The sequence below is a fragment of the Simochromis diagramma genome, unplaced genomic scaffold (genome assembly GCF_900408965.1).
Source record: "Simochromis diagramma unplaced genomic scaffold, fSimDia1.1 OVJJ01000802.1, whole genome shotgun sequence".
NCBI classification, from domain to species: domain Eukaryota; kingdom Metazoa; phylum Chordata; class Actinopteri; order Cichliformes; family Cichlidae; genus Simochromis; species Simochromis diagramma.
This window is the reverse complement of record NW_024387492.1, coordinates 9,438,190-9,452,883: the sequence shown is the minus strand read 5'-3', so window position 1 is coordinate 9,452,883 and position 14,694 is coordinate 9,438,190. Positions and strand designations below refer to the sequence as shown.

Sequence of the window (14,694 nt, the reverse complement as noted above, 5' to 3'; positions counted from 1 at the left end):
CTCTTCAACAATCAGTGATTATTAAAGAAGATGAAACACTTGGAGCTTTTCAAGCTTGTGTCATGTTTTAGACTCATTCTCATCCTAATCACACACTATGTATTAAAACACAATATTAACCATAAGTGTTTTAGTCGTACCTTTTTGGATTGCAGTTTAAGAATTCTCAATTATTTTGGTAGGTCAGAAGCAGCTTTTTTGGAAGTCAGTCATAATTTACATTGTGTTAAACATTCTTTAAGAATTGTGAATATTAAAATAAAATTATGTTGAAATATAGTCCCGATCAAAAGTTTAAGACCACCTGAAAATGGCAAAAAATCCTATTTTGCATGGTTGGATGGATAATAACACTACCTGATGTTGCTGCAGTGAAGCAATCTCCATATACGGATTCCTGGCTTTAAGTTTTTGACCTACTGCAGAATATTTTTAAGGGTGTTATCTACTATAAAAAACCATGCCAGCAAAATCTCCAAGTTTTTCTGTTTTATCCTGTTACTTTGACACAAAGGCATCTGCTGTGATGCTTACACATCTGATAAAGTGGCAGCTTAATTTTTTTTTATACACAGCCTACAAACTCAGTGCAAACTAACTGCAGAGAAATAGTCAAATAATTTTGAATTAAATATTCTTAATTTACAAGGCTTAGAGGGTTCTTTCGACAGGACATATCCAAGATAAATGGACAAAATTATAATATTTCTGACTGACTCAAAATGGAATAAAATCGAATCGGGACCTTGTGAATCAGCTGTAGAAATCAGTGACGATAGTAGTGCCTACCCGACTGCCTTCATTTCCACAATGTTTATTAGGAGGGCGGAGTTCTCAGAAAAGCATTGAGTAACCTCTCTGCACGTCATAGAAGATCTTCGGAAAGTGTTCAGGAAACACGACAGAGAGACCGTCCTCAGGCAACATGGAGGACACAGCGACCAACTGGTCAAACTCAGATGTAAATGATGTTGAAACGTGTATTTTCTGTTTAATAGCGAACAAAAAAGACGAAAACACAAAGATAATAAAAGAGGTGAGATGCTTTTTTTTTTTTTTTTTTTTTTTTTTTATCCCATGTAGAGCGATACAGGTGTTATAGGAGGAAACTGTAACCGGAAGTTGCGGATCCGAGGTTTTGATATACTATTAAAAAACACACACATAGTTAGTTGGAGATTTTAGCACTTGACGGCAGATGAAGTTTAAAGCGTATGGCAAATCAGCTATTTAATAGAAGAAACAGACTACAGCAGGGAAACCGCGGGGGCGGCATTTCACGACGAGAGCTGTTTTGCAACTCTGAGCCAAAACAAATAAAACTGTATGAAACAGGACATTTAGAGCAGTCTGAGCTCTTTTGGCTGTTTGTAATGTGAGCACCCACCAGCCCAGACAGGTAAAAACCTGTCATGTGACAGAAAATAAAGAAAAGCACAACAGGTCCACTCTAAAGTGTGTAAATCTAAAAATGCACTTTGTTTAAATCCAGATGCTTTAACACCTGCAAATCACCAAAACGTTAAAGGGTCCCTGCGCAGGCACAGGTCCATGCATGACTTCTTATTTGCTTGAGGACTGGTTACATCTTAAGTAATGATAATACATTTATTATTTATATGCACCTTTCAAGACACTCGCGGACCCCTTACAATGCCGAGGCAAAGAGAGTAGCCAAGCATCAAAAGATTTTAAGGCTGGTTTTAAGTGGTTGATTTCTCTTCATCTATGTGCAGCTAAATTAATAGTTCAAAGTCTCCGCACACCTGAATGAATGACAGGTGGAAAAGTTCCATGACAATTTAAATCTAATTCCCACACGCTGCCTCGCTTACTACAAATACATTTAAGCCTCAGTGTTTCAGTCAGTCTGACATTCATCAGGTATGTGTAATAATGTATCTACTCAGAAAAGTGAGTAAAATAATAACAATAATAATAATGCTGTATATTTTAAAACTGAGTCCCACTGCCACCTTTTCATGTACTGTGCAGAGTGGAAGTTTTCTGTGTCTTGGTTGGTCATCCAACCAAGACACGGGGTGTCCTGGTTCTTTTATGTGCACAGCTGGAGTAGCACTACCTACTTTCTGATCCACCAGGGAAATAGACTGTACTGAGTCTTGATAGTGCTGCATTCACAGCTTGAATGACTCTTTCATTTTTCTGCCCCGACTACAGACTAAAGACCTGGTGTGTTTCAGCGACATTTTCCCAGGTGCGCCTCACCACTACCTGGTTGTTCCCAGAGAGCACATACTCAGCTGCTTCTCACTGCACAAAGGACACATTGATCTAGGTCAGTTAGTCCTCTGTCAACTTACCATACTATCTCCTAACACTGTGGCTATCCTGTCGTCACTACTGCTGCAAGTTTTCCTTTAAATACTTTAAACTAGACTATTACTGCTGGTACTATAGACTTCTGATACTCTTATTTTTCCAACTATTTGAGATCATCAAAACTATATCACATAACCCATAAGAAATCATGTCTCCAATAGTTGAAAGGATGGCTAAACTGGGGAAAGATGTGCTCCACGACCAAGGGATTACTGACATGGCGGATATAAGGTTGGTGGAGACGGTTCTTGGAAGTACCGGAAAAAATATTCATACTAGTAAAAAGGCAAAGTCTGCAAACTCAAGTTCTCTCGTGGGCATTAAGGAATCATTTACAGTGGACACCCATTTTTCATCCATCCATCCGTGCATTCATCCATGCATACATCCACCCACTCACAGGGCTAAAGCACAGAGACGGACGATCATTCACGTTCACGCTCATATGAGGTTAATCAGCGATCCAAAATTGGCCGTAGTTTTGAATACGAGTGTGAAGTAAAATCCTGCAGTTTCTGCTGGGTGCATTGTAGCTGCCCCAAGCCAAAACCCAGTAAAAATCTTACTTTTAACATTAAATTTAAAAAGCTACAGTGTATCTTAAAAAATGATATTAAAGGGAGGGTGGATGAATCTTTTGCTTTAAGTAACTGCATAAGTAATCTTTGTGCTAATGTAATCTATATAATTAGAGTTTAACATGGAGTGAGGGGTCTAGTTGCTCTGTTGTTTGTAAGCGTTTCATCCCTGCTCTGGGCGGCTGAATTTCAGTGCTGATGTGTTTTTCTCCACAGGCTGGGGTTCCACCAGCCGCCCTTCATTTCAGTAGGTCACCTCCACCTCCACGTGCTCGCCCCTGCCAGCCAGATCTCAAAGTACATGTTGTATAAGTTCATTCCAGAAACCAACTCTTTTGTTACTGTGAGTACTGCAGGCGACTTCTTTCCTCATTCTGTTTTTTTTTTTTTTCTTTGATTTTCTTTATTAGTTCTCTTACACTACAATAACTAAATCACTGCAGCGGTTTCCATGCAGTCACTGTTTTTATCAGGTTACTTCTGTTACTTCACATTTGAACTGATAAACCCATAATTTCCTCTTTGCAGGAAGAAGTTTTACGCAAGCGTCTTAAAAGTATCTCCCCACCACTCCGGTGTCATTATTTAGAGAACTGCAAGTTATTTCAGTGCATCAATTGTGCTCAGACTGGACTTTAGATCAGAACAGGGAAACAAAGCAAAAAAATCTCAGAAGAATCGCTGAGGCAGAATGAAGACTGGAGACACTTTTGAAATGCCTTTGTAATTGTTTAGAGCGATATTTACCACTTTAATATTCATTAGCAGTGGCTGACCTCTGCACGGCCCAGTGCAATATAGAAAATTAACGGTCAGATTTTATCTACAGTGTTTTGTGCTCGTGCACTGTAACAGTGTCGTTTTTGAATGAATGCACGTGGGAAATGAATTGTACTTTTATCATAAGAAGAGACAAGACTGATTCCACTCAGTATTTTTTAAAATAAAATTATTTATTTAAATAACATTATTGAAAGTTTTCTATTACTGACAGTCACTGTAAAGAAGAAAAATGTGTGGAGATACTGTTGCCTCTGTATTGGATGTGTGTCTGCTTGTTTGTAATGATATTAAAAAATAAACAGTTTTTTAAATAAAATAAAAAATCATTCATGGAGAACCCTTTAATAAACTAATAATTAAGGTAATTAAGTTTTAAGGCCAGTGTTGTGACTTTCTAATGTTAGTTATTTTAGTACAGTCTCATAATCCTGGTAATCCTCACTGGCAGATATGTGTGTATAGATAAATATAGATTCATCAAGTTGCTGGAAACATCACAGATCTTGGTTAATATTGACACGATAGCGTCACACAGTTGATGCAGATGTGTAGGCTGTACACCCATCATGCGAACGTCCCCCCATCCCAAAACCTCCCAGTGAATGAACGGGACACGACTCAAATGCAGATATTACACAAAAATAAAACCTACAAACTGTATCAGTGAGCCAGAGTTGGAGGGCATAGACCAATGATCATACACCTCTGAGAGTGAAATATGACTTTAATCCTACATATTTTAACTTAGAGTAGTAATTGAAACTACTGTTTCAATTATGGAGCTATACAAAATGAGTCCTCTGGGCCTTTCTCTCCATTTCACAACAGTATTTTTCACCAAGCCCTATAACCCTGCACACAGACATGCACATTAGTTTCATTCATTATATCCAGTAAACCTGATATATGACAATCATGCCTGAATATTACTACAGTAACCTGCTCATGCTTACCTGAGCTCTTTTAGTTTCTTTTCCTTTATCTCATTCAGGCGCATCTGTCGCTGCTGGGCTTCCTCCAGCATTTTGTCAGCCTCCCCGACTCTCTCTCTATGCTCAGCTTTGGCAAGCTTCTTGCGCTCATTCACCTGCTGCCTGACGGCCTCAGCGTGGCGCAGCACTTTCTGACGCTGCCTCTCCTGCTGCTCCTTTTCTTTGGCCTCTGCTTCCTTCTGAGCCCTGTGTGGAGGAAAAATAGCAATTTCATGCAAAAACGTGCAGAAAATGCACACTGAGGTGGGAAAAACAAACAAAAGCCCCCCAACTTTCTTACTTCAGCATCCGATCAAACTCTTCCTTCTTTATGGTGGCCTGCACTGTCTGGTAGTGCTGTTTGCTGTGAACTTGCTCCAGCCGAGCAGCCCCCAGCATCGCCTCCTGCTGTGCTTTCCTCACGGCCTGCTCTCTGTTTTTCTCCCTCCATTTCTTTTGTAACTCTTCTTGATGCCGATGGGCACAGAGTTCATCCTTTTTAAAATCCGCAGAAAGACCAGCACAAGTGGCCGAGAACAGTTAAAAGTCATATTAATCCACCTGTAATAAGGTTAAAGCTTCAAAAACAATTTCTGACCTGCTCTGCCTTATAGTTTCGATCTTTTTCTTGCTGGGCCCTCAGCTTAGCAATCTCCATCTCCTTCTCTTTCCTTATCCGCTTTTGCTCTGCTTCACGTTCCGCGTCCATTGCCTGCAAAAACAATAAAATATCAGCAGAGAACAAACATCTGTGGCCGATCTACAGAGTTCAGTTGCTTTTCCAGCTGACCTGTTTCTTTTTAATGTATTCCATGGCTTTAATGTCCGCCAGCTTCTCCTCCTTCATCCTCTGCTCCTTGACTCGGAGGGTCTCAGCATTGATGCGCATGATCTCCTCCTGCATACGCTGCTGCTCCATCCTATTCTTCTCTTTAGCCTGGAACAAAGCAGCTGGTCAGAGATGAAACTGACTCCCGTACACTGCACTGTGTTCACGTTAGTGAGTTTAAGTCTGCACAGGGGCCGTGTGTGCACCTTGAGGTCATCCTTTTCCATCTTCTTCTGGTTCTCCTTTATTTGCTGTTTCTCTTGCTCTCTCATCTTTCTCTCATTTTCCTTTTCCTCTAGATGTTTCTGAATTTGTTCTAAAAGTTGCGCTCTTCCTCTGAAATGTAACACACACAAACAGAGTGACAGATCTCCTAATGGCCTCCTTTTTGGATCAGATAAAGTGCATAATTTAACGTCTTCCCATCCTTGGAGTTATTTTAAGAATATATAAAGCATTTGGTGAAGAAAAAAAAAGGTGCTCTCTTTACTCGTTCCTGTGCTGTTTCCTCAGCTCGTCGATCTTCCTTTCAGTCTCCAGACCCTTTTGGCGCTCTGCCTCCATCACCGCATCCAGGCGCCTCTCCTCCTCTTCCATCTCTGCCTGGATCTGCTTCTTCTCCTCCAGCTGAGCATTGATTGTGGCTTGACATTGAGCATTCAGAATAAGCTGAGGGAGTGACAAAAACAGAAGCATTTATATGTGTGTGAATTGACACCGCCTTTGTTTTCTTCATCCACATACTCCCAGCCAATTCCTACCCTGTTCAGCCTTTTGATTTCCTCTTCTTGCTCCATACTTAAAGCGTTAGACTGCTCCAGCAAGCTCTGTGAACGTTTCCGGGCCTCTTGCTCGAGCTCAGTCAGGGCCTTGTTGTTCTTACGGGACAGATCTGCTGCCTGGATCTGCTGCTTCCTTTCCTCTGCGGCTTTCTGGGGAGCCATCATATAGATATCATATTGCAAAATCACAGGAACGAGCCTCTTGTGTTAATGTCCAAGAAAACATCATCAGAGCCATGAATCCTACCGTTTCCTCTTCCTCCTTTCTCTGATAAGCCTGGTGAAAAGCCTCTCTCTCCTCCTTGAGGTTAGCCTGGGATGCTAAAATGATGCGTTTATACATAGCTGACGGGAGAAAGACTGACTTTCCCGAAGGACTGTTAAGTGGGATTCTGGCATAACGACAGGAGGAATTATGTTGTGGTGAGGAGGTCCATTTTGGGTTAAAACATCATTATCATCATGACATTTGTTTTAAAAAAAATCTAATCGTCTCTCTAAATCACTTGAAACGATACCAGGTCATACATTAATGGAAAACTGTTAGGTGCACCATTGTTTTTTTTTTAAATTCATATTAAATGTAATCAAATCACTTCCATTTCCATGTTTTAAAAATGTGCATTATGCTTTTTAAACCAGCAGAGAAACTCAACAGGTTTGGGACTACCTGAGATTGCGGATGAGGTCTTTAGAGATGATTTGAATGGTGTCTTTGTCTTTTTTGATCTTTGACGGAGCTTCCTCACAAGGATCGTCTTCACAAAGCTGTGATGATATCTGAGCAGTTGTTAGTTGATAAAAGCCCTGAAAATAGCACCATAATTAGTGAACTCAACACACAAGTGTTTTCAGTTTTCTTTTTGGGTTTTCTTTTTTCTTACTTGTGATATCCACTCACTGGCCACTTCATTAGGTTCATTTGCTCATTAATCCAAATATCTTATCAGCCAATCACTTGGCAGCAACTCAGACACTTGGTACACTGTCTCCTTAATACTGTCTGGACATCAATCAAATGCCACGGCCCACCTGAGTAGTTCTGCTGACCATCTCCAACCCCTTATTGACAACAGTGTAACCATCTTCTAATCGCTGCTTCCAACAGGATAACACACCATGTCACAAAACTCACATCATCTCAGGCTGGTTTCTTGAATATGACAGTGAGTTCACTCTACTCCAATGCCTCCACAGTCACGAAATCTCACCTTTGGGATTCTTATGGTGGATGTACAGTCAATAGATCAGCAGTAACTATGTAATGCTATTATGCCAATATGGAGCAAAAATCTGAGTAATGTTTCCAGCGCCTTGTTGAAAATTTAAGGTAATTCAGAGGGCAAAAAGCGGTGCTAATAAACTGCACCTAATAAATTGGCCGGTGAGTGTAGTTAAGATGTGACATTTCACTCTGTGAGAGTAACACTCACCGGGTCTGGGCTCCCAAAGAGGATCTCGTCATCATCCACCTGAGAGCTTGGGCTCAGTGGGCGGTAGCAGCTGCTAAAAGAGCTAGCTCTGGAACTGGACGGATGTCTCTGCTGGGATTGAAAACAACAGTGGATGAATATACAGGGACTTTTTCTAGCGTTAAATACAGACTTTATATAGAATAGTATCTTTTGCATTTAAAAAACAGGATCTAGCATCTAAGGCAATATGAAAAGTGGCATGTCAGTGCTCACTGTAACATATAGACTTACCATGATCTGCCGTTAACAAAGTCCAGGCAACGGAAAATAAATGTTTCTAAGATTATCCAGTTTTAAGACTAATATAGCTGCAATACTCAGTGTTATTTTCCCATCTATAGACATGCGCTTAGCTTCTTTAAAAACTTTAAAAACGTAGCGACACGGATTTTAATTGGCGAGTAATCTGTTGCTATGGTGACAGAAGGGCAAACGTTAGACATCCTCGACTCCTTTAAAGTCAAGCGTATCATATTTGATACATGAATTTTTGTGAGTTTTTGAGACTTTTACATCATCAGCGTGACTTTTTTTACCCTCAAAAAATGATATAAATTGCATGACACATTATTAATGACTAAAGTGCAAAAGTATGGCCTATGTAGCAAATGTGATACAAATTAAAACTCATATATGCAGATTAAAATTTGATATATTTTTTATAGATTTTGTCTAAAAGTTCAACCAACTTTCCATTATCAAAAAATTTATCTCTGACTTGGGGTTCAGACTGAACCTGTTCAGCTCTCGTAAATAAAATAAATAAAATAAAATAAAATATATATTTATATATATATTTTTTTTCCTAAGACAAATAATTTGACGGTGCACTCTGGGCTCGACTAGCTCTGTCTTCGGGCGATTGTCCTGCCTTTGTCTCTGGGCACACCCAGAAATTATATTACAGCATTTACTGCGCTCTATATAAAAGACGCTTTAAAACTCACGAATGGGGACGCTGGAGGCTTCTGGGATTGATGACTGTAAATTCTGTGAAATAGTAAACAACAAAACTGACACAGCGATCCTGCTGAGCGTGAGTAAAACAACAACAACATTCATTCATGTTTAAGGAGAAAAAAAAGTTAGCCACTGAAAATTCCTGTCTCTCTCTGTGTGTGTGTGTGTGTGTGTGTGTGTGTGTGTGTGTGTGTGTGTGTGTGTGTGTGTGTGTGTGTGTGTACAGGACGATGAGCTGGTTTGCTTTCGTGACATGAAGCCTGGAGCCACCCATCACTACCTGGTTATTCCCAGGATGCATATCAGCAACTGTAAAACCCTTAAGATGGACAACATACCTCTAGGTGAGGAAACATGAACTTAATCAGTCTGTTTGCTTGTTTGTTTGTTTTTCCTGGTAGCAACTTCTGCTGACAAGGGTTGGTCAATGGGAAAATATGAGTCGGTAGTTATGATTGATTACACAAAAGCACCCCGCCCTTTTATTTTTAAAGCAACATGTTTCCAAGCAACTGATTATTTATATAGCACCAAATCACAATAGTTGCTTCAAGATGCTTCATATTGTAAGGTCATACATAGCATGTAGATGACCCCCTATGAACAAGCACTTGGCGACAGTGGAAAGGAAAAAACTCCCTTTCAACAGAAGGAACATTGCACAGGGAGGAGCAGCCATCTGGTTAATCAGTACAAACTATTTTAATAATAGTTTATAGTAAATTCAGGTTAATGAGTAAATTGTTTTGTTGAGTCACCAGTATGACCTCAGTGAGCTTAGCTTTGTAGTTTGTGTCAGTAAAGACAGATTTAAAAGCGGCACCATGAACATGAAATGATTCATTGTGTCTTCAGAAATCAGCTGCACACCCATGATACAAATTTCCTGTTCTGCTACGCGCCAAATGAGCTCTACTGGACTGAGATCTGGTGACTGTTCACAAACCATTTTTTTAGGCTTGTGCTTTCAGAGATGCTCTTCTGCATACCTCGGTTACAAAGCGTGTTGATTTGAGTTCCTTCCTATCAGCTCGAAGCAGTCTGGCCATTCTCCTCTGACCTCTGTCATCAACAAGCCATTTTCACCCAGAGAACTGCTACTCGCTGGATATTTTCTCATTTTCGGACCATTCTCTGTAAACTCTAATGATGGTTTTATGGGAAAAAAATCCCAGTAGCTCAGTTTTTGAAATGCCTACAACCGCCCGTTTGATAGCAGCAACCATGCCACATTCAATGTCACGTCAGTCACCTTTCTCCCTCATTCTAACGTTCTGTTTGAACCATGTCTACATACACTGAGCTGCTGCTATGTGATTGGCTGATTAGATATTTGTGTTAATGTTCAGGTGTGCTTAATAAAGTGGCTAGGGAGTACATGTACATATGTGTAAAACTGTCTTGCATAATCTTGACTTTCTGATCGCACATCGCCGATAAGTTTTATTTGTTGACAGTGGAGCGGATGGAACAAATGGGAAGACATATACTGGAGAAGAACAAAGTCTGCAGCCTCGATGACGTCAGGTAAAACAATCCCTGTGATGAGCTGCGACTCTTTATCACTTAGAATTTTATTATGCTTTAAAATTAAACAGGTTTTTTTTCATGTTGTAATATCTTTTTGTTAATTTTATTTTGTAGGCTGGGGTTTCATCTCCCTCCATTCTCGTCAGTTCCCCACCTCCACCTCCACGCTCTGGCTCCAGCCAGTAAGATGAACTTGAAGTCTCAGCTTCGCTACGGGCAGCAGTCTTACTGGTTTATTACAGTAAGTCAGGGCTGGATTGAGCCAAGGAAAATAATTCAATTGGGACTGTTTATTTTTAATATCGCTAGACAGCCATATGGCATGGTAACATTTGTTTCTCATTTGTTATCACGGTCTATGCTTTAAAGGAATTCAATAAAAATCAGATCAGAGATTATTGGAGATTATCACTGACGCCATTCTCTGATGTCAAAATGAGAAACAAGCCACATCTTCTCTCCCATGTTAGGTCTTTTATGTGTGTTGTGTACACCTTTAAGTGCTACCTTCTTTTAAAGTGAAGAGCTTTTAAAATGAGTGAATTTACCACATGTGAATACTCTTAACTTCCAGTTTTGCTCTGTTGCAGGTAGACAAAGTGCTTTCACAGCTGAAGACTCATGGCAAAGTGAAATGAACAGCTGCAGGTGTAGCAACCTTGTTTGTTGCTTACAGGTTATTTAATTAGCGTCCACCGCACTGAGTGCACTTTACATGACTTCTCCAGCCTGTTTGGCATTCTGGTGCTAATACGTTTGAATATTTTCCTCCATGCCGCATGCTGACTTGGTTGTGGAGAAGAGTTCTTTGTATTAATTTTTTTTTTTTACTTCTGTTTTCTTTTCTTTTTTTCTTTTTTATAAATGGTATAGAATTCATGAATATTAATAAAAAAAATCTTAAAAAAGGCTTCAAATAATGGAGATGATTTCTGTTTTAAAGGTTGCTCTTCCAAATCTCTCCTATTACAAACATAGGTACAACACATGCAGCCCTTCAGTATCCTATACTGTTACTGCTCAACTTTCCATTAGTGCTTTCACGATCATGTTAATTAGCAGAATATGAAGGGTTTGTTGGTTAGTTCCTCTTCAAATCTGTAAACTTGACCACTCAGTAACACATCTGTGTCTTTCACTGAAAAGAATTCAGTGAACTAACTCTTTAGTCACAGTAGAAAGCCAGTTATTGATTGGCATGCTGGGATCTTTTTTTTTGGAAAAGCCGAGCATGCCAATATAAATGCTTTCATGTGTTTTAACAGGATTTTAGCAATGCTAACTGCATGACTCCAGCAATGTGGTTGGACAAGCCAGAAACACTGTACCTAGGAGGCATCTAGGAGACGTTCTAGCAGGTTGCCTGATTCACCTCAAGTGACTCCTTTTGATGTGGAGAGGACATTATCCCCAGAGAGTAATCCTCATGACTATTCATCTGTTTCATTTGTGGTGCACATCACAAAGTTTTTGTCACAGATCAAAATGCAGGGTTAAATAAACCTGTATCAGGCTGTATGCCAGTCCAAAAAACAGGAAGCACAGGGAAAGATGTGTAGATATTATGACAAAGACTCAGGGAAAGGACAGGACTATTTATGCACGTAGGATTAATAAAGGAACTGGAAACAGCTGGGGGAAAAATACACAGGTGCAAACTAGGCAGGAAGTAAAACTCAAAGCAGGAACAGACGACAACTTTCATATTAAAACAGGAAAATAGCAAATAGCTTAACTAAATACGGAAACAAACAAAAAAATTCAGTGAACGGAGAAGCAGAAAGGAACGATAAGCATCTAACAACACAAAAAGCATTACAAGAATTATCTAAACAACACAAGAATCCAAACTGAAAAATGAATGCAAACAGTTTCAGTTTAGCTACTATTTTGTTTATCAGTACATTATATCTCTAACTCAAAAATATCATTCATTAATAGAATAAGTCAGAACGCACAGCGGGTCAGACTTTTTCTAACCGGATCAGTTCTTTCTCTGAGCCACTTGATGTCAGTAATGCAATAGGAACTCTCACAATGGCAGATTATATGGAGGGTCCACGTGCATCAACAGGCCTCATATGGTGACTCGCAGCCTGTTTTTTTACTTATTTAAAATGATAAAGTAGGAACCATCAAAAAGTGTTAGCATGACATCATTTGCCAAGGGCTCCATTCCTGTAAACTGGTGAGTCACTTCAGTCCATGCATTTTCAAAACTGTTCACACAGGACACTGACATGACTCCAAGGCAAATATTCAGCAGTAAGAGTCCAAACTATCTCCTGGTGAGGAGGAACAGGAGCACTTGCAGAATTCAGAGCTCTGCAACACTCCCTTGTATGTCTTTCGCATCTCCAAACTTTTATCTGCTATGAGTCATTTTTACTGTGTATTATTGTGTATCGTCGTCATTGTTTCTCACATACATTTCTCGTGTGTTTCTTGGTTTATATTATGATAGTGTGGGCACATCTGTCTGAATACATGTAGGGACCGTAACTTTCCATCTAAGGACTGATGTAAGAGAAGACATGATGTAAGGAGTATTGGGTTCCTGAGCTCAACTACCTTATTGTGCTGGCTATTGAATATGTTATATGATTCAACAGTGATGTAGTTTGAGAAAGATATTATGTAACACATGCTTCATAGAAATTGTTCCTCTTTGAAAATATTGATACTGTGATACACAGAGATATGCATTTACGTATGCATTTACAGCTAGGGGCATGATTTATGATGTCATGAAGACCTTGAATAGATTTCCTTGGTGTTTAGTTTCCTACATTTCTCACCAGCGACATATAAAGACAATACAAAACAATTTCATAAATAATATTTTAATGGCAATATGGAAACAGTTAGAGCCATAAGTTTTTGGACAATTAAACTTTTTTGTGTGTGTGTGTGATTTTTGCCACCGCTACAGTTAATTTTAAATCACTCAGGATGTGAGTGAAGTACAGACTCTGAGCTTTAATTAAAGGGGTTTTACAAAAACATTGTGTTAACTGTTTCGGAATTACAGACATTTTTATACATAGTCCCTCATTTTCAGAGGTTCAAAAGTAACCGGATACATTAACTTTATTTGAAATTGAACATTTTGTTAATCCTTTGCAGTTAGAGACTGCCTGAAGTCTGCCTGCATATCCACTGTGGTCATATACAGAGGCAAAATTACAAAAAAATGTATCAGTTTAAATATACTTATGGATCTAACTGTATTCAAATTACCATTAAAATGTTATATATGGAAATGTGTATATGTTTTATGTGTCTCTACTGAGAAATACAGGAAAGTAAAAAAGAAACTTTATTTAAGGTCTTCAGGCCATCTTAAATTTACTATAACAATAAAGAAAGCGCCCAAAACTACAACATCTGTCATCAGCAGCTCATGTCAGAGTCAGGAAGGGACTCTCATGCATCATTCATATCAAATGACATCATTTCTCAGACCAAATGCTTTTGTTTTTATGTGACTTACCAAAAAAAAAACAAAAAAAAAACCTACAACAACACAACTTCCTGGTGTGTTAAAATCCTTTAAATATACTGGTATAGTGCTGTGAAAAAAAATCGATCCCTTCCTCGTTTCTTTCTTTGCTTTTCTTCTCTTTTTTTTCTTTTTCTTTGCTTTTTTTCTGCATATTTTTTCCATGTTTTGATGCGTGCTCAATCATCCAGGTAAGAAAATCCCTCAAAAATTATTCTATTCATCTGGACATTGCGTTTTCAGTGGAAAAAACATTTTGTCGCTCATCCGAGTGACTTCTTCCGTAGCCTATTTGTGGTATTTCAGTCATAATGCAAATGTACTGTTTGTAAGGTTGGGTAAACCTGCAGTCACCTGAGACTGAAGAAGTCATAAGGCCAGACATTCTCCTTCGGAATTTTCTGCTAGAGAGAACAATTCATGGTTCCATCAATTACTACAAGTTGTCCAGATCCTGAAGCAGCAAAAACCTTCACACTACCACCACCACGTTTGTCTTTTGGTATGATGTTCTTTTTATGCTTTCAATCTGGTTCCCAAACATGTATAAATTGTTTTGTACCCAGGCTGATGATGTCAATTAAGACTTCGATTTTCATTCTTTTTTTTCTTTAGATTGTGGCATGATGTGTTTTTGATATCTTTTAGCCTACTTCACTTTGTCAGGTTAACTTAAACATGTTTAGTGATTTGGCGGTAATTGGGTTAGTGAAACTGAACTCAGTGTTCCGGAGCAAATGGTTAATCACAGTTAATTCCAAAGTTAGTTTAACAAGAGGGAACTACTTTTTCACATAGAGCCATATAAGTTTAGATAGATTTTTTCTCTTAATAAATGAAATCATCATTTAAAAACTTAATTTTGTATTTACTCGGGTTATGTTTGTCTAATTTAAATTAAAAAAACATATGTAATGATCTGAAACACATAAGTGTGGAAA

General features: G+C 38.9%; 3 protein-coding genes across 6 annotated transcripts; 2 read left to right on the top strand and 1 right to left on the bottom strand.

The window, feature by feature from the left end:
* The first annotated feature begins 857 nt into the window (after positions 1-857).
* LOC120725246 (histidine triad nucleotide-binding protein 3-like) lies at positions 858-4,041 on the top strand. 2 transcript variants are annotated; one of them, XM_040018028.1, is made up of 5 exons: positions 864-1,036; positions 2,182-2,299; positions 2,505-2,574; positions 3,138-3,264; positions 3,450-4,041. In XM_040018028.1, the coding sequence occupies exons 1-5, from the start codon at positions 926-928 to the stop codon at positions 3,558-3,560; spliced, it is 537 nt and encodes a 178-aa protein (XP_039873962.1). In that variant the 5' UTR covers positions 864-925; the 3' UTR covers positions 3,561-4,041. The 2 variants fall into 2 exon arrangements, with proteins under 2 accessions (XP_039873961.1, XP_039873962.1); XM_040018027.1 differs by lacking the exon at positions 3,450-4,041 and having other exon boundaries at positions 858-1,036; positions 2,505-3,256.
* A 369-nt stretch (positions 4,042-4,410) lies between these two features.
* On the bottom strand, positions 4,411-8,155 carry LOC120725244 (cilia- and flagella-associated protein 45-like). Of its 3 annotated transcripts, none has more exons than XM_040018022.1 (12): positions 7,993-8,155; positions 7,720-7,830; positions 6,957-7,093; positions 6,534-6,678; positions 6,266-6,436; positions 5,995-6,173; positions 5,711-5,840; positions 5,466-5,612; positions 5,274-5,387; positions 4,977-5,170; positions 4,658-4,882; positions 4,411-4,556 (listed from the first exon to the last, which is right to left on the bottom strand). In XM_040018022.1, exons 1-12 carry the CDS (start codon positions 7,993-7,995, stop codon positions 4,487-4,489), a joined length of 1,626 nt encoding a protein of 541 aa, XP_039873956.1. In that variant the 5' UTR covers positions 7,996-8,155; the 3' UTR covers positions 4,411-4,486. The 3 variants fall into 3 exon arrangements, with proteins under 3 accessions (XP_039873956.1, XP_039873958.1, XP_039873957.1); XM_040018024.1 differs by having other exon boundaries at positions 6,957-7,054; positions 7,993-8,153; XM_040018023.1 differs by having other exon boundaries at positions 6,957-7,066; positions 7,993-8,149.
* Positions 8,156-8,217: 62 nt separating this feature from the next.
* Positions 8,218-11,777, top strand: LOC120725247 (histidine triad nucleotide-binding protein 3-like). Its single transcript, XM_040018029.1, has 5 exons — positions 8,218-8,797; positions 8,948-9,065; positions 10,179-10,248; positions 10,366-10,492; positions 10,842-11,777. The coding sequence occupies exons 1-5, from the start codon at positions 8,711-8,713 to the stop codon at positions 10,887-10,889; spliced, it is 450 nt and encodes a 149-aa protein (XP_039873963.1). The 5' UTR covers positions 8,218-8,710; the 3' UTR covers positions 10,890-11,777.
* Positions 11,778-14,694: the final 2,917 nt, after the last annotated feature.

What these genes read in the sequence shown, in the direction of transcription:
- LOC120725246 (XM_040018027.1), top strand. Translation starts at nt 926, where the DNA reads ATGGAGGACACAGCGACCAACTGGTCAAACTCAGATGTAAATGATGTT. An exon ending in ACACAAAGATAATAAAAGAG is followed by an intron (nt 1,037 to 2,181) that starts GTGAGATGCTTT and finishes CCCCGACTACAG; the next exon opens with ACTAAAGACCTGGTGTGTTT. An exon ending in CAAAGGACACATTGATCTAG is followed by an intron (nt 2,300 to 2,504) that starts GTCAGTTAGTCC and finishes TGTCTCCAATAG; the next exon opens with TTGAAAGGATGGCTAAACTG.
- LOC120725247 (XM_040018029.1), top strand. Translation starts at nt 8,711, where the DNA reads ATGGGGACGCTGGAGGCTTCTGGGATTGATGACTGTAAATTCTGTGAA. An exon ending in TGCAGCCTCGATGACGTCAG is followed by an intron (nt 10,249 to 10,365) that starts GTAAAACAATCC and finishes TTTATTTTGTAG; the next exon opens with GCTGGGGTTTCATCTCCCTC. An exon ending in AGTCTTACTGGTTTATTACA is followed by an intron (nt 10,493 to 10,841) that starts GTAAGTCAGGGC and finishes GCTCTGTTGCAG; the next exon opens with GTAGACAAAGTGCTTTCACA.
- LOC120725244 (XM_040018022.1), bottom strand. An exon ending in GACCTCATCCGCAATCTCAG is followed by an intron (nt 6,679 to 6,956) that starts GTAGTCCCAAAC and finishes TCGTTATGCCAG; the next exon opens with AATCCCACTTAACAGTCCTT. An exon ending in GAGTTTGATCGGATGCTGAA is followed by an intron (nt 4,883 to 4,976) that starts GTAAGAAAGTTG and finishes TCCTCCACACAG; the next exon opens with GGCTCAGAAGGAAGCAGAGG.